This window comes from Oxyura jamaicensis, chromosome 1, assembly GCF_011077185.1.
Source record: "Oxyura jamaicensis isolate SHBP4307 breed ruddy duck chromosome 1, BPBGC_Ojam_1.0, whole genome shotgun sequence".
In the NCBI taxonomy this organism is placed as follows: Eukaryota; Metazoa; Chordata; class Aves; order Anseriformes; family Anatidae; genus Oxyura; species Oxyura jamaicensis.
The window spans coordinates 79,209,855-79,227,751 of NC_048893.1; the positions used below are offsets into that span (position 1 = coordinate 79,209,855).

At 44.6% G+C, this 17,897-nt stretch overlaps 2 protein-coding genes across 4 annotated transcripts in view; one reads left to right on the forward strand and one right to left on the reverse strand.

The window, feature by feature from the left end:
* Positions 1–2,512, forward strand: part of FOXJ2 (forkhead box J2) — a 30,852-nt gene extending 28,340 nt beyond the window's left edge. For both annotated transcript variants that reach the window (XM_035313100.1, XM_035313093.1), the window contains exon 11: positions 351–2,512. In XM_035313100.1, the coding sequence (XP_035168991.1) occupies positions 351–439 (89 nt within the window). In that variant the 3' untranslated portion in view covers positions 440–2,512. The remainder of the gene's footprint in view (positions 1–350) is intronic.
* Positions 2,513–3,885: 1,373 nt separating this feature from the next.
* Positions 3,886–16,594, reverse strand: C3AR1 (complement C3a receptor 1). Of its 2 annotated transcripts, none has more exons than XM_035313120.1 (2): positions 16,500–16,594; positions 3,886–5,678 (listed from the first exon to the last, which is right to left on the reverse strand). In XM_035313120.1, exon 2 carries the CDS (start codon positions 5,675–5,677, stop codon positions 4,274–4,276), a length of 1,404 nt encoding a protein of 467 aa, XP_035169011.1. In that variant the 5' UTR covers position 5,678; positions 16,500–16,594; the 3' UTR covers positions 3,886–4,273. The 2 variants fall into 2 exon arrangements, with proteins under 2 accessions (XP_035169011.1, XP_035169002.1); XM_035313111.1 differs by lacking the exon at positions 16,500–16,594 and adding an exon at positions 7,468–7,663.
* Between the last annotated feature and the right edge of the window lie 1,303 nt (positions 16,595–17,897).

The window sequence follows — 17,897 nt, forward strand, 5'->3', positions numbered from 1 at the left end:
ACCTCTAGTTGGTTGCTCAAAGGAAAAAATACATGAGAAGTTTCTGTTGCTGAAGTCCTTTGCATTCTATCAGCAATCAGCTGTGAGGAAAGTTAAGAAAGCTGATACTGAACCTCTATAGAAGCTGCTGTGTAGAATTTCACAGCACACCACCTACAGGCATTAGTAGGTGCTGTCTGATGGTAAGAAATTCATGGCAGTAGTGTTCTTGCTTGTTAAACTGTTGGAAAGAAGTCCACAATGCTTCTATGATTTCTTCATCCAAAGGCCTGCTGTAAAAAAGTACGATTTTTCTTCTAACTGTTCTTTTCCCCTTTCTCTCTCTCTTTTTTTTTTTTTTTCTGGCTCAGCTCACCATCTGGTCCCTCGGCCTCCAGGGCCTCCTCCAGGTGCCAATGAGGAAATCCCCGATGATTTCGACTGGGACTTGATCACTTAGCAAGTTACAGACTTGAGAGCCCGTCCTTTGTGAAGGACGTGGGAGGCGAGGGGGACATGGGGTGAAAGGTGCTGCACCACCTTCCCCAGCCTCCCTACCTTGCCTGTATATAGATATATATTCTCTATCTCCGCCAGAGAAGCCACCGCAAGATGCTGCCGAAGATAATCCTTCCTTGCGTCCTGTTTTATCTTCTTTTTCTTCTTTTGTTTATTATTATTATTATTATTGTTATTGTTATTATCAATAATTGAGCACAGCCCTTCCCCTCCTCTGGTGGCCTCGGACGCATCAGATTGACTCTTTCGTGTTGCGTGGTGCCCTATGGAGGGCAGACAGATGGTTCCTTGGTGCCACGAAAAGACCTCGGAAGGTTGAATCCTCGAGTGCATCTTTCTCTGCCTCCATCATTTTGCGTTTAACAATCCCTCTTTCCCTTCAAGGTGGCCAGTGAATCTGTTATATTGGCTACTGGAGTGAGAGAGTCTAGTGGACCCTGGGAGCCTGTAGTTATGTTGTTTCTTAAATGTTGTAAAGGTTGGGGGCTAAAGGGACACTGGAGGGGTGATCTTAGCTCTGTGAACTTTCTCGCACCCGCAGAAAAAGCAAGAAAAGTAGTAGATACCCCAAGTACAGAGAGGGTGATCTCTGAAGTAGGGAGAACAGAGCTGAGCTGGGAGGGAAGACCTGAGTTTGGAGAAATGAGAACGTAGCAGATGTAGGTTTCAGAATGCAGTGCCATCTGGGAGGACCAAGAACGATTTTGAGGGAATCCTGACCTGTTTTCTATACTGCCTTTTGCAGTCTCCAGGGAGGTGAAGTCTACATACCCATCAGGTAAAAGAAGCAGTCGGGGTGTCACAATGCAGCAAAGTCTGTTCCCCAAAGCTTTTAATTTCACCCCCCACAACCACCTCTTCAAGCCTTTCTTCAAAATACAGTGAGACTCTCACTTGCATATACAAATTCAAAAGTTTTCTCACTATCAGTATTTGTTCAGTTTGTTCAGTTGTTATTTGGCCCTTTCCCCCTTGCACTTTTTTGGAGACTGTCCTTGCCTGGGGCTTGAAAATGACAGTGACGGGTGTCTTGCTGCATAGGTGTGAATTCTTAGTCAGTGGTTCCACTTTGTGAACGGGCGAATGGTGGGAAGAGGAAGCTGCTGCTCAGAACAGAGGTGAATTAGGGGACTTCTGGTCAAGGGACTTGAACCCTCTGGTCAAGTAATTGGGAGGCCCTTACAAGTGATTTTTGTAAGAGATGCATGAGAAGAGAGGACAAAGTGGGGCAGATTTTTAAGCTGAACAGCCAGAGTATAGTATAGTATAAAATGAGGAGGGTGGGTCAAACCCTTGCAGTTCAGCTGGGGAGATAGATGGTGGAACAGAGTGTAAATCCCAATTGATGGATTCTGTTGGCACTAGCAAAGCAGGAAGGCAGAAAAGGTGCAGGAGCAGGAGTGAGTGTTGAGATGTCTCCTCTCCTAAACTGTGTCCTTTGTTCCCCTTTTTTCTGGTATGGCTCTGTTCTGTCAAACCTTTTGTTTCCTTTACATGTTTTATAAAGCCTCCCCCCAGACTTTATTCCCTGTTTACCAATGAAGGGAACAAGACATAAAATACCATGGCGGCTTGACATACCTGGGGCAGAGGAGTTAATAACCTCTACTCTGACTGAAGGAAGGTGGGGAACTAACATTGCTTTTTAAATTTGCTGTAGGGATGAACCAATTGGATCTTTGTCAGGGAAGTGGACAGAGTCTCATTGTATTGGGGAGGGGGGGATGGGACTTTTTCTTTTTTTTTTTTTTTCTTTTTTAAGTGTGTGTGTGGGGGGAGTTCATCATTGAGTGTTTCCAAGAGAAATGAGGAATTCCAGAACCAACTTCAGCATGGAGTCAGCTGTTATCTCTGCTGCCTCAGGATGGGAATGACACAACTTGGAAGCATGTGTGATTGGTTTTCTGTGGAATGTGGCATCAGAGACAACCCCTTGTTGGTGCCAGTTAGTGCTTTGCAGAGGATGTTACTGAGAGCCGGCCCTGTGGATATCTGAAACCACCAGAAGAAAAAACAAGAAAGATGGCTCCTTCTGCATATCCAAGTGCTCCTCATTTGCATATTTGCCTCATTTGCATATTCAATCGCTCTTCATTTGCATATGTAAATATGTGCCGGTCAGTGTGCAAATTAGCCTCATTCCTCTGTCCCTGAAATAAATGTGCATTGTTAGTGTGTGGGAAGTCATCGGGTTGGCTACACGGAGCTCTGCACCGCAAGCGTACCAGCCTGCGGGGAGCGAAGGGATGCAAGCCTGCCTTCAGGAGCTCTTGCAGGCCCTTCCACAGTGCTGTGGCCCACGATGTTTTGTTCAATGGTCAGGGAGAGAGGGGTGTGGTCTCACAAGTTTATTTTTGTGCATGCTTTCTTAATAAAAAGAAAAAGTGAATGTTTATGGTTTAACTGTTTTGGTGCCAGTATTGAGTTTCTTATGGCGGTGCCTGACACGTGGGCTTGGAAAATTACCAGTTACCGTGTTACCAGTTACCTTGGAAATAGCTGTGTCCACACCCAAATTCTAACTTAACAGCTTGCACCTGTATGTACATTGATAACCTAAGCAGCTTAGGCTGCAAGAGAGAGACTCAAAAGTCCCTGTAGCTGTCTGTCTTCCCAAAACTGAGATCAGTGAGTCTTTCAACTCGCATGTTTTCCAGAAAGGCAGTGAAAACTATACCATGGCTTAGCTGTTTGTCATAGCACCTGTTGACCTTACTCCTTAAGCCATATCTTTAGAGTGCTTAATAAGGAACAGGGAACATTCAAGCCTGGGGAACACCCATAAAAAGTCTGATTGGAAGCAATTTTTATCCTCCTCTACAATAAAGACATAAGCACATCCCTCCTAGAGAACAGGACATGACTGAACTGAAAGAGGCTAGTTCTCCACCTTCCTGGGAGTCAGACTAGAGGTTATCACTTCTCAATTCCAAAGTTTTCCCAGCTGCATGATAGTCCAGCAGCCATCTAATCTGGTTTATCAGTGAAGGCAGCTGCTCAAATTCTGCTTGTGATATCCTAAAATGCAGTATGGACATTTGGGTCATTTCAGACCACCTCCATAAAGGAAAGTTTGGGACTACTGGTGGAGTGAATGCTGGGGAGACAGTGAGTGAGTGCATGCTAATGAATGTAGTTATACATTGTGAACTGGGCCGGTTACTACTGTACAGTGATGTATTTGTTGGGATAAAGAGATATCTTGGTCATCTACTGGGGCATGAAAGTCTGTTAAATGCAGCTCACTGGGACAAGTTCTGATGTATTGCTGTAGGAAAATGTAGTGCTTCCCTCTAGGTTTATCTTCAGAAAAAAAGCCTCTCGGGCCCCAGTATAGTCAAATGAGAGGAAAGATGGGGTGGTGGATTCCAAGGAAAGACACCAGTGTTGATTTCATCTGCATTTTATCAGAGACAAGAGATGCAGAACATCTGTAATAGACATATGCAAATAACTGATGAGTTCCTTACCTAGCAATTCAGAAGTTAAACTACATGATCCCACCACAAATTGTTCACCAAGTCTGCTTTAAACTTTAAAGTACTCTGGGTCTCCTGTTTCACTAGAGTCATCTGTCAAATATTATTACTCTTGGTATTTCCAGCTTCCAATCTCTTTATAGCAGGGCATAAAGGGCGTTTGCTGACACGATCTGAACCATCTCAGTGCCCTGTGTGCAGATATGTTGATGGATCAGATGTGTTGGAGCAAAAAAAAAAAAAAGCAGAGAATTGATGTACAGAGCTCTTCCTTTCTGCATTGGTGAAGTCCTGTGTCAGACTGTGCTGCTAACGTCCTTGTCCGTTGAAGTCTTGCTTTTGGCAAAGGAGAAAGGGGTTGAATGTGTTGGTTCATCAGTAAAGGCTCCTTCCAGGACTCCTTGCACTGTTTGCTGTGCCTTTGCCCTGAAGTCCCGACCCACAAAAACATAGAGCAGAGGGTTTATGCAGCTGTTGGCATATGCAAGTGCTGTAGAGATGTGATCCCAGAGGATCAGTAACTTCAATCCTGTTCCAGGAGTAGCTACAAGGAACAGAATCCCAACTACATGGTATGGAACCCAACAGATGAAGAATGCAGCTACCACAAGCGTGATTGTTCGCAGCATCTTGCCATATGGCTTATGAAACTGACTTGCATGCATTCTGAAAGCAATAAGAGCATAGCAAACAGTCATTATGACAAAGGGGAGCATGAAGCCAAAGACAGCCCTAGTTATTATCATTAAGGCCAAGGGTACAGGATAATCATCCACATCAAAATTTCCCAGGGAGTCATTACCACTGTAGATGCTGTCAAAATCAAGCAAAACATCAGGAAGGTCAAGTAGGTTTAAATGGAGGTCAGCATCGGATGGTACAGACAAGTTAGTATTAGGTGGATCACTACCAGATTCTAATAGCCTGACGTCAGGATAGGCAGTGGAAGTTAATAGGGAGTGCACATCTACAGAGGCATAAAAAAGGTGAGCTGCCGTGGTTGCGTCTTTGTTGGTGTTTATACTCTTTGCCTGGAAATCTGGATAATTGTCAGCAGGCTGATGAGCGAAGATGGTGCTAGCATACATGACAGTCGGTACTAAAGGTGAGTTTTCTTCCAATAACTTAGTTATAGGATCAATGTCATCCATATAACCTAGCATTTCATCATCTCCAAAATTGTACCCACACTCAGTTTTGCCATCTCTGGTGACGATCTCACGGTAGTGAAAGACAGGACAGCAGAAAATGAGGGCCAGGACCCAGATGCCACCGCATACTAGTGATATAAATTTCACCGTTCGATGATTTTGACACCAGACAGGTTTCATCACAAGGAGGCACCGGTCAATGCTGATTGCCACGAGTAGAAAAACACTAGCAAACATGGTGAAGAGTATGATTGACGGAATGACTTTGCAGAGGAACCAACCATATGGCCAGTGTTCATGGAGGAACAAGTGAACAATGTAGAATGGCAAAGATAAGCAGCACACGAAGTCAGCCACAGCAAGGTTTAGGAACCAGACAATGTTCACAGACCTTTTCATTTTCAGACCAGCTACCCAGATAACCAACCCATTGCCTGGAATACCTATGATGAAAACGAGGATGAAGATAACAAGGGAGCCAATGGTTTCTGGTGCATAATGTACAGCAGCCTGTTCATGTGAACTGCTATTAATCAGGAGTGGAGGCATTCTGTAGTTATAAAACAGAAAGCAAATTAGTCACAATTCGTAGTCTCCAAGTTACTTTCTTTATCTGTACTAAATTATCTCTGAGGAAACAGTACCGAGCTCGCTGGATACAAAGGCATCAGTCTATACAAGTTGCTGCTAAATACTTACTTCTACTAATCTGGCCGTTCTACAGCTTCATCATCCTCATGGTGGCTAAGCTATGTGTCGCACTATTCAAACAGCGATGTTGTATTTTATGTTCTGTTTCTGTCACCCTTTTTGATTTCAGTCCAGTTCTTTTTACTCTCCACTCTAAAGTGGAGCTCTCACTTTACTCACATGCCTACACAATCACCAGGTGTCTTTCCTGATTGACTTGCAGCTTTGCACATAATTTTCTTCTTCAGGAAGACATTTAAGTTCCTTTTTAAGTTCCAGAAAGCATTTTAGTTCCTTTTCTCTTTAAAATGAACAGTTTCTTTTCCTGGCATAACCAGTGAAATAGGTTTAGGTTGAGAAAGCAATGTTTGTTTTAATGAAAGACCCCTGCTCTACTTTCTTGACATCATAAATAGAACAGACAGGACAGCAACAATGCTTGCTCAAGGACATTTTTTAGGGAAGTCTCAGTAAAGCACTTCCTTCTTGCTTTTCTAGCACGTGTATCTGTGTTCTGAGCTCTCTGCCAGATCCTTGAAAAGGTAGTCTTGATGAGCACAAAGACAAGAAATTAATGGTTTAAGAATGACAGAGATTTAGTTATAGAAAGGCAAATTACATTACAGAACAATAGTAATGTTCTTGAGCCCATTAGGCATAAGAAAAGCTGTCTTACTACATGACGACAAAACTAAGCCACAATACAATTCAGTGTGTTTTTAAAATTATGAAAAGTGGCAATGGAAATACTAATTATTCAATCATTCTTGGACTTAGATACTAGTAAATTAAGAAGGAAAAGTGAAGAAATCTAGAAAAGACAAGATAGGTCTGAGAGAGAAAGCCTGATATTTATCCTGTAGGCATTAACAGAACTGGTTATAAAATCCTTGTTAACTAAACCATTGTCAAATAATTGAAGACAGTGTTGTTGCTGTATGGTCCCTAAAAGCATTACTAGAAGGCAAGGAAACCGCATAGGCAAGAGCTGAATACAGCCTGTGGAAGACATGAATAAGAGAACTAAGACCAATTCTATTTAAACCTCCATGCCACTACTTAGATGCCAGACAGGGATTGTTGTGTGCAGGACTAAATCTACAATGTTATTAAAAGTTCTGAATAATCAAATTCTTTCTTGCATAACATATAGTCTAAATGTGGAGTGATGCACAAGTGCTCAAACTTTCACCACAAAGAAAATGAGACAGTTGCAACAGGCATTGTAATTTATATTTTTTGTAACAGTTGCTCACAGGCTTAGGTGAGGGTGACCCATGAAGAAAGCTATTAAATAAGTTGCTGGAAGGCAACAAGGGTATTAACTTAAAATTCCAACAAGTTTGTTCAATTTCCTATGATGTTGTTACATGCAGAAGCAACTTTACCAGGAACAACTGGAGAAAAGTGCTGCAAGAGCTGAATCTGGCTGCCTCCCCATATAGCTACGGAAGATGGTATGAAGAGAATTGGGAATCAAGGAATGCTGTAAAGACAGTAATGCCGTCCACAGTATGTTTTCAGGAGTGTTAAGAGGGCTACTATGCGGTTATGAAGATGGAAACAGGAATTGGAGGGAGAACAGAGGCTTTTAGAAGTGAACAGTAAAAAACTGCAAGCTGAATAGGAAAGCAGAATTCTGTACCTACCCCAGCGAAACAGCTATTTTGATGTGTCAGGGAGGGAGAACCATCAGTCCTGTCTCTGAAGTGACTGAAAAAAAAAGAAACGCTCAAAACATTTTAGGAACTGCTTTTTTCCTCTGTGTACATGTATATGCAAACTACCCTTTCTACCCTGACGGAAATGCTTACAATGACTCATATTTGAAGTTTTAGAAGGCAATTGGCTGGTAAAATAGCAAAATAAAACCAACCAACCAACCAAACAAAACCTTTCAGCACTGTCAAAATAAAATATTGTCCTGAGTCAAAGAATAACAGGAAGCTAGGGACTGATAAACACAGACACATTATTATATAGCTTCCATAAGACAACACAAGATCACAATAGCAAATCAGATGTCTTGCCTACTGGCTATATTGCATATAACACTGACTTTTTCTTCATGTAAATCATAAATACAAACACCGCCATGATATCATTAGGTGTCTGAGCTATTGTTTTATAGCCATTTCATCTTTTGTCAGATCAGCACATTTCATCTAGCTAATCCCATTTCTTACCATTCTGGATTCTTATCAATCCAGATAAGCTTCTGTTCCAGCTTGAGACAGTTTAGTTCACCAAACACAGAACATTGTACTCAACAAACTTTTTTTTTGTGTGTGTGTGTGCGTGTATGTATGTATGTGTGTGTGTTAAAGAAGGAACTCGACTGATGAAAAGCTGGAAGTGGTTAGCTGAAATGCTGATACCACAAAATGTATCCACCCTATAAGAAAAGGTAAGGCATTTCAAATGTGTAACAATAGAGTTCCTCTCCAACACACCTGATTTGGGAAGTCAAGAGACTGCCAGCAGAAATGGCAAAGCCCAGACATAAAAGATCAGACAAAAAAGATTTGGCCTCAGTATTTTGGTTTTGAACTGGGAAGTGAACAAGGATTGTGGAGAGTTCTGCTCCTGGGCGTGTCATCTGTTCTGTGAAACACAAAAATACTGACTCAAAAAAAAAAAAAAAAAAAAAAAAAAAAAAAGTGACCAGATGACCATAAACAGGAAGGCAAGCCAGAAATGGGCCTGCTGTCAGCAGCCCACAAAGACAATTCCTCTAGCTGTATCTATTCTCAGCTGCCATCTTTCCTGAGAGACTCCTGAGACCCTGAGAAAGTGATCTGAGAGTTGAATGAATTGACTTGTTGAAAGGAGTGTATTCCTATTGGATTCTATTGGTCAAGGAATGCAAAGCCTTTTCACCAGCACATGACTTGCTAGCTCCAGTTAAAATCTCTCTTGCAAGAAGGTCCTTCGCTACCAGTTGGTTCAGCTCTGATTCCTCCAGCTACAACCTCTCCCTTGCAGCCAGCCTTATCACAGCAAGCACTGTATCTTTTGTCCCAGCCAGCTCATTCTGGAGAGTGAAGATGATGAGATACCTCTCTGTATGTTTCCAAACCAATGAAACTTTCAAGCGGTTTGACTTTGAACAGTTTTACACCTCAGAATGAAGGGGTTAATGATGTGGCCAATTAATGGACATGATGCAAGGAGGAAGGAAGACGTTTTGTCACTTTTAGAAAAGTGACAGCTCAAGCCAGACCTTTGACTTGCAGCTGTGATATTAATCCCAAATCACCATACTATGATGATGATGATCATCTTTTCATCTCTTCTGGATCTCTCCCTTCCACAGTGAGGAATCACAGTTATCTTAGGAAGGCTGTATTTCACAGAATCAGAATAGTTGAAGTTGGAGAGGACCTCTGGAGGCTGTCTAGTACACCCCACTGCTCAAAGCAGGATCAGCTAAAGCAAATTACCTAGGACTCTCTTGTTTTGATATCTCCACAGAATGAGACTCTTCAGCCTCTCTGGACAATCTGTTCCAGTGGTCAAACACCCTCGCAATTAAAAAAAAAATAATCTTTTTGTTCTGACAATTTCCCATTTCAGTTTGTGTGCAGTCTTTTTTCTTGTCACCAGAAACCACTGAGAAGTCTGGCTCCATCTCCCTTACATGCTACGATCAGATAGCTACACACATTTATAAGATCCCCCTGGGTCTTCTCTTCCCATGCTGGACGGATTCAGCTGTCACAGCCCTTACTTGCATGAAGGATGTTCTAGTCCTTTAATCATCTTACTGGCTCTTCACAAGTCTCACTCTGCTATGTCCATGTCTCTGTGGTACTGGGGAGCGCAGAACAGCACCCAACACTCTATATGTGGCCTCGCCAATGCTGAGTAGAGGGAGAGGATCACTTCCCTCTGCTGACACTTGTCCTAACATAGCTGTGGGTGCTGTTGGCCTTAAGTGCAATTGGGGCATTAGGGTGCATTGCTGGCTTATGCTCAGCTTTTTGTCTACCAGGATCACAAGGTCACCACTCCCTGCAGCGCTGCTTTCCAGACAGTCCAAAGAATGTACTGGTGCATGGGATTGTTCTTTGTCAGGATAAGGCCTTTGCAGGTCCCTCTGTTGAACTTCATGATGTTCTTGTCTGCTCAGTTCTTCAGCCTGTCCAGGTACCTCTGAATGCTGGTAAAGCCGTCTGATGTGTCAGCCAGATTTGTACCATCTTCAGACTTGTAGAGAGCCTGCTTCATCTTCCTAGTGTTAACTGAGTTAAACAATACCAGAACCAGGGCTGACTGCTACCAGATACCACTAGTGACCTGCAATTAGTCAGATTTAGCTCTTCTGATCACCACTTTCTGCGCCCACCAGGTCAATCATTTTTCAGTCCACCTCACTGTCCACTTACCATCCATCAATGTGTCTACAAGGATGATCATATTGAAATTTATCTTGTGTAGATTCAACTGGCCCCCATAACCAATCAACTAAAACCTTAATGTGAGTTACAATTTACTTCGCTTTTTCAGGTTTATTACAAAACGGTAAGTCTACTAGTTACTAAATAGTTACACCCATTCAGAATCATAGAATCCTGGAAAGGTTTGGATTGGAAGAGACCCTAAAGATCATCTAGTTCCAATCCCCTGCCATGGGCAGGGACACCTCCTGTTAGATCAGGCTGCTCAAAGCCCCATTCAGCCTGGCCTTCAGCACTTCCAGAGAAGGGGCTCACAAACAACTTTGGGCAAGCTCTTCCAGTATTTAACTACCATCAGAGTGAAGAATTTCTTTCTTACATCTAACCTAAATCTACCTTTGGTTTTAAACCAAACCTATTAGTTTAAGACTGTCAGCCTTTGTCCTATCACTACACTCCCTGACAGAGTCTCTCCCCAGCTTTCCTGTAGGTCCCCTTTAGGTACTGGAAGGCCACTATAAGGTCTTCCCAGATCCTTCTCTTCTCCAGGCTGAACAACCCCAACTCCCTCAGTTTGTCTTCATAGGAGAGGTGCTCCAGCTCTCTGATCATCTATGTGGCCTCCTCTGGACGCATTCTAACAGGCCTATATACTTCTTGCACTGAGGGCCCCAGAGCTGAACACAGTAATTTATGTAGGGTCTCATGAGAGCAGAGTAGAGGGGGAGAATCACTTCCCTTGACCTGCTGGCCACACTTCTTTTGATGTAGCTCAGGATACAGTTGGCTTTCTGGGATGCAACAGCATATTGCTGGCTCAAATTCAGTTTTTCATCCAATAAGACCCCTAAATTCTTCTCCATAAAACTGCTCTCAATCCACTCATCACCCAGCCTACATTCATGTTTGTTACTGCTCTGATCCAGGTGCAGGACCTTGCCCTTGGCCTCATTGAACTTCATGAAGTTTGCATGGGCTCACCACGCAAGCCTGTCCAGATCCCTTTGCATGGCATCCCTTCCTTGTAGCGTATCAGCTGCATCACTCAGCTTGGTGTTGTCTGCAGACTTGCTGAGGGTGCTCTTGATCCCACTGTTCACATCTCCAGCAAAGATGTTAAATAATACTTGTCCCCATACTATAGAATCATAAAATCATAGAAACACAAGGTTGGAAAGGACCTACAAGATCATCTAGTCCAACCGTCCTCCTATCACCAATACTACCCACTAAGCTATTAAATCATATCTTGTAGCACCTCGTCCAGACACTTCTTGAACACCGCGAGGGACAGTGAATCCACCACCTCCCTGGGCAGGTCGTTACAGTTCCTGACCATTCTGAGAGAAAAAGTTTTTCCTGATATCTAATCTAAATCTCCCCTGGCAACTTGTGGCCATTTCCTTGAGGCCTATCATTAGTTATCTGAGAGAAGAGGCTGACCCCCTCCTCATCACAACCTCCCTTCAGGAAGCTGTAGAGTGCAATGAGGTCTCCCTTGAGCCTCCTCTTCTCCAGACTAAACAATTCCAGCTCCCTCAGCCACTCCTCATAAGACTTGTGATCCAGACCGCTCACCAGTTTTGTTGCCTTTCTCTGGATATGCTCCATGGCCTCGATGTCTTTCTTGTAGCGAGGGGCCCAAAACAGAACACAGTACTTGAGGTGCAGCCCCATCAGAGTAGAGTACAGGGGGACAATCACCTGCTCCTGATGGCTACACTATTTCTAATACAGGCCAGGATGCCCTTGACCTTCTTGGCCACCTGAGCAGACTGTCAGCTCATGTTCAGCCAGGCATCGATCAACACTCCCAGGTCCTTTTCCTCTTCACAGTCTTCTAGCCAATCTGCCCCAAGCCTATAGCGTTGCATGGGTTTGTTGTGCCCCAGGTGCAGGACCCAGCACTTGGCCTTGTTGAACCTCATCCCATTCACCTCAGCCCAGCAATCCAGCCTATCCAGATCCCTCTAAAGGGGCACCCTACCCTCAGACAGATCGACACTACCTCCCAATCTGGTGTCATCTGCAAACTTACTGAGGGTACACTCAATCCCCTCATCTAGGTCATCAATAAAGATATTAGACAAGACAGGCCCCAGTACCAACCCCTGGCGGACACTACTTGTAACGGGATGCCAACTGGGCTTAACTCCATTAATCACTGGGCATGGCCCTCCAGCCAGTTCTTTACCCAGAGAAGAGTATACCTGTCCAGGCCACAGGCAGCCAGTTTCCCCAGGAGAATACTGTGGGAGACCGTGTCAAAGGCTTTGCTGAAGTCTAGGTAGGCTGCACCAACAGCCTTTCCCTCATCTATCAGGCAGCTCACCTGGTCATAGAAGGAGATGAGGTTGGACAAGAACGACCTGCCTTTCATGAACCCGTGCTGGCTGGGCCTGATCCCCCGAATGCCAGGGACATGCCATGTGATCTCACCCAGGATGATTTGCTCCATAACTTTCCCTGGAACTGGGGTCAGGCTGACAGCCCTGTAGTTCCCTGAATCCTCCTTATGGCCCTTCTTGTAGATGGAGTCACATCGGCAAGCCTCCAATCCCCTGGGACCTCTCCAGATAACCAGGAATGCTCATAGATGGTGGAAAGTGGCTTGGCAACTACCTCTGCCAGCTCCCTCAGCACCCTAGGGTGGAGCCCATCTCATCTCATGGACTCGTGACGTTCCAGATGGAGGAGCAGGTCTCTAACTGTCTCTTCCTGAATCACAGGAGGTGATTCTCTACCTGAATCACAAGGGACTTCCAAGTCAGTGCATAAAGTACCCCGAGGATAACTGATCTGACTATTAAAGACATATGTAAGAAGGCATTGAGAACCTCAGCCTTTTTGTTATCATCAGTGATATTTCCTGCTGCATCAAGTAAAGGATGGAAATTCTCCTCGGTTCTTCTCTTACTGTTAATGTTCTCTTGTTCTCTTTTACTGTTGTGGCCGATCTGCGTTCAAGCTGGTCTTTTGGCTTTCTAACTTCCTCCCTGCATATCTTAGCAACTTCTTTGTAGTCTCCCCAGGTAGCCTGTCCCTTCTTCCAGAGGACGTAGATTCTCTTTTTCCCCCAGAGTCTCAACAAAAGTTCCCGGTTCATCCACGCTGCTCTTCTTCCCCTCCAGCTCGCCTTACGGGACTCAGGAAAGCCTGCTCCTTGGCCTTTAAGATTTCTGTCTTGAGGAGCATCCAGGCTTCCTGGACCTCTTTGCCCTTAAGGAGGGAATCCCAAGGGACTCCTGCAACAAGTGTCTGGAACAGGTCAAAGTTCGCCCTCCAGACATTCAAGATAGCAGTTTTGCTAGTTACCCTTCTGACATCACCAAGAATAAAAAACTCTACGATTTCATGGTCACTCTGCCCCAGACAGTCCCCAGCCTTCACATCTCCCATCAGTCCTTCTCTGTTAGTGAAGAGCAGGTCTAGTGGGGTACCTCGCTTGGTAGGCTCTCATACCAGCTGTGTCAGGAAGCTGTTTTCCACACACTTGAGAAACCTCCTGCACTGCTTCCTCTGCGCAGTATTATACTTCCAGCATATGTCAGAGAAGCTGAAGTCTCCCATGAAAATGAGTGCTGGTGATCGTGAAAATTCTGCATGCTGCTCATAGAATGCCTCATCCTTCTCTTCATCCTGATTAGGCGGTCTATAAGAGACCCCCACCAAGATGTCACCCCTACAGGTCTTCCCCTGATCCTTATCCATAGACACTCAACTTTATCATTCCCAACCCCAAGCTCTTCAACATCAAAACACTCTTCAATATAAAGACCCACACTACCAGCCTTCCTTCCTTGTCTATCCCTTCTGAAGAGCTTGTAGCTGTCCATCTCAGTACTCCAGTCGTGGGAGTTATCCCACCATGTTTCAGTTATGGCAACTAGCTCAGTTAGCTTGCCACACAATTGCTTCCAGCTCCTCCTGTTTGTTGCCCATGCTGTGTGCATTGGTGTAGATGCACTTCAGATGAGACATCTGCCTCACCCCCAGCTTCAGTATTGTTTCCCTAGGCTCTTCTCTGGTGAGCCCTGTTTTATCCCTTTCCCCCCATCATAGCTAGTTTAAAGCTCTCTCGATGAGTCCTGCTAGCTCCTGTGCTAGGATCTGTTTCCCCCTTTGAGACAGGTGAGTTCCATCCATCGACAACAGGCTAGGGGTTGAGTAAACTGCCCCATGGTCAGAGAACCCAAAGTTCCTGTCTTAACACCAGCCTCTCAGCCCATTATTCATTACCTGTGTTTTCCTAGCCTGCTCTTTGTCTTTCACCTCCCCAGAAGGAATAGAACAGAACACCACTTGTGCTCCTGCTCCTTGAACTATTTGCCCTAAACTCCTGAAATCTCTTTTCATAGTTCGCAGCCTTCTCTGAGCAATTTCATCACTGCCCGCTTGAACTATGAGTAATGGGCAGTAATCAGTGGGGTGAACCAGGTCCGGGAGTTTTCTAGATATGTCCCTGACCCAGGCCCCAGGTAGGCAGCACACTACCTACAGCTCGGGTCTGGTCTGCAAATGGGGCCCTCCATTCCCCTGAGAAGGGAGTCGCCTGCCACAGCCACCCTTCTCTTTCCTGGCAGAGGCAGTCTGAATGCACAGAGTCAACTTCCTCGTCCTTGGTAACCCCTTAGGGGAACCTTCCCGCGCTGCCCCACTTACCTCCCCTTCAATGCCCAATGCTACAAGCCTATTGCTTAGGGGGACCTGGGGAGGTGTGTGTGGGAAGGGGGGGCGTCACCCACGATGCTGAGCAGGGACCCTCTGCCAACCCTCCCCATCCCTTAGGTCCCTCCCGTCTGCCTGAGAGGGGCAGGGCAGAGGATCCACCACCAGTTGTGGGGTATCTCCCTGGTGCCTTTCCCTCCGGCACATCAGGGAGCTACTCCACCAGTCGATCTCCCGCTCACAGCCCCTGATGGCCCTCAGTCTCTCAGCCTGGTCTTTCAGCTCTGCCACCACGCTGACCAGACCTTCCACCTGCTCACACCTCACACAGGTGGAATACCTGCTGTCCTCCCCAGCAGCAGCAGGCTCTGGCACTCCCTGCAGCCAGAGACCTGTATGGCTATGGCTCTGGGCAGGCCCCCTGTTTGGGTCACCACAGCCTTTTTGGGACAAGCTCTCTGCCTGGTGCAGACCACAGCAAAAACTGTGGTCACAGAGACTGCCAGTAGACAGGATGGACAAGAAAGGGAGAAGGGACAGAATCCCTGTGCCCCACCGCATGAGCTCCCACAGCCACCACTGCAGCACACTGCAGGCAGCTATAACGCGCTGGTCGCCCCTCCCTGTGCCTGGTGGGCAACGAGGAGTCGCTGCCCCCCCTGAGGCTCTTTTTAAGGCTGAGGACGATGTGATTCCATGAATAGTTGGTGAAAACCCCGCACCCTGCCGCACCAGCAGCACACATGCTGATCGCAGTGGACACCTGCAGCCACTGCAGGTCATAGAAAGCCTATGACAGGGCACCCTGTCATAAAAGGCTACCAAATTCGCCTGGCATGATTTGCCCTTAGAGAAGCCATGTTGTCTGTCACCAGTTACCTCTCTGCACTTCTAAAAATGTGGTATTTCCAAGTGTTTCCCTCATGCAAGGTTCTCTCCAAAACATTTTAGCAAGAACTAAGAATTCCAGTTTTATTTATTATTTCTACTACTACTTGTGCAGTTCACCACAGCTTTGCAACCTCTCTTGACTCCCCATTTGTTTCTGCACAGGTGGAATCACTAGCTAACTATCATCTTCCAGACTCCTTGTATGTGGCAAACTCTCCTTCCTAAACAAACAAACAAAAATTGTCCAAAAATTTCCCTATAAAGCTTATCTATACCTAGTGCAACTATTTCTCTAGAAAGCACATGGCAGTGCTTTGGTGACCAGTGTTTGCACTGTGCTTGTTTTCATCATCACAAATGCATAGTTAGTTTCATAGGGTCGCCCCAGTGGTACCACGTATCTGCAAGGTTGCCCTGCCGTAGTATTTCTGAGATCCGCCTCTTCAGAAAATCCCATGTATGGTCCCAACATACCTTGTAAATTTCTAAGTAAGTTTAGGTAAGCACAAGACTTTTGAATGTTAAGCAGGGAACAAAGGATGGCAAAACTGGTACGTACATAACTGGATCATACATAGCTAAACATAGCTCTTCGCAATAACGTTCTCAGGACTGCGTGAGTGTTCAGGTCAAATGTTTTGCCAGGGCATTTTCAGTGAAGGAAGTACCATTTGAAATAGTATTTGGACTGTTCTGTAAAAAATGCTTGTCTCAGCATTAACCTTTAAACAGTCTAGCAAGTCATTTTGTGAGACTGGTTTCCTTCTTGTGCACAGAAGGATTCCAAATGTTGTGTCCATCCACAGAGACAGGCTTCATGTGCATTCCTAGACAATGCCATATATATATATATGTATCTTTCTTAAATAAGCAAAGCAAAGGAAAACAAAACAAAACAAAGCAAAAGCACAAATGATTCTTCTCCATGTTTTATTATCAGGCTACTCATAGATTAGCACGCACTAGATATTTTATCCTACCTGTGTAGGACTTTGTATTTGCTTGCCTCATATGACTGAGCTGCAGCCAAGACTTTTGCTATTCCTTGGTTCTCATTGATGAACAATTTCTGTGGGAAGCCTATAGATTCCACTGCTTTCACAGTCAGATTTTAAATAAGCTCTCCCTCAGGATTTCATCCTTACTGCTTAATCCTGTAAAAACAAAACAAAACAAACCCTCAAGCTATTATTGGCAATGCTTTATTTTTTCTTGGTCCAAAGACGCTTGTTTGAAAAACAAACAAACCAAACAGAAGACTTATGCTCTCTGTTGGATAAGCTTCAATAGAATCAAATGGGGGAGACGCATTCCCGGTGTCCTGGTTCTCCCTGTGTATCTGTCCTCACAGGCTTACAGAAGCTGGCCCTTTGCCACTCTCTTGTTTAAATGCTCTCTTACAAGAGTTGTAAGAGGATTATGGCACATGACAACACAGTAAGGAGGCGGGCGACATGTTTTGTTGGTAATTGTGAATTATTGAATTTGGAAAGCAAACACAACTATACATAGAGTGGTGTAATCTAGGTAAGTTCCCACTCAAAGAAGAAACGTAGCAGTTGCTGTAGAAAATTCTATTAAAAACCATGTCAAGATGCTATGGTACTCAAAAGGTAAATACAGCAGGAAGTGTTCAGCTGCATCTTGAACACTGGCTGTTGTGGTGGTCCTCTATCATAAAAACCATTATAGTAGCAGGAATTATGTAGGCAACCAGACAGTCATTGCTCAGAATAGCTTCTTCTGGTGGACAAGCTAAACTGATGAGAATGTTTCACCCTGTGAAAAAGATATCTAAGCGGCAGTAGGAGGGATACGAGGGGAATAATTTTATGTAAATTTTAACATTAACTAGTAGATATAAAATGAAATGATCAGATAGAAGTTTGAAAACAAAACAAAAACAACAACCCAACACTTTTTCATATTTTGCACGATTATATTCATGGCTTAAAGGATGATTATTGGTAACCAAAAGTATGAACAGGTTTAAAACAGCAATTAGATGAATCCAGAGGAGCAAAGTCTATTAAATATTGCTAATTAATGCACATCAAACTTCTGTCCCACAAAGCCCTTACATTACAGCTTGCCAGTCTAGTATACTAGTAGAGTGTAAT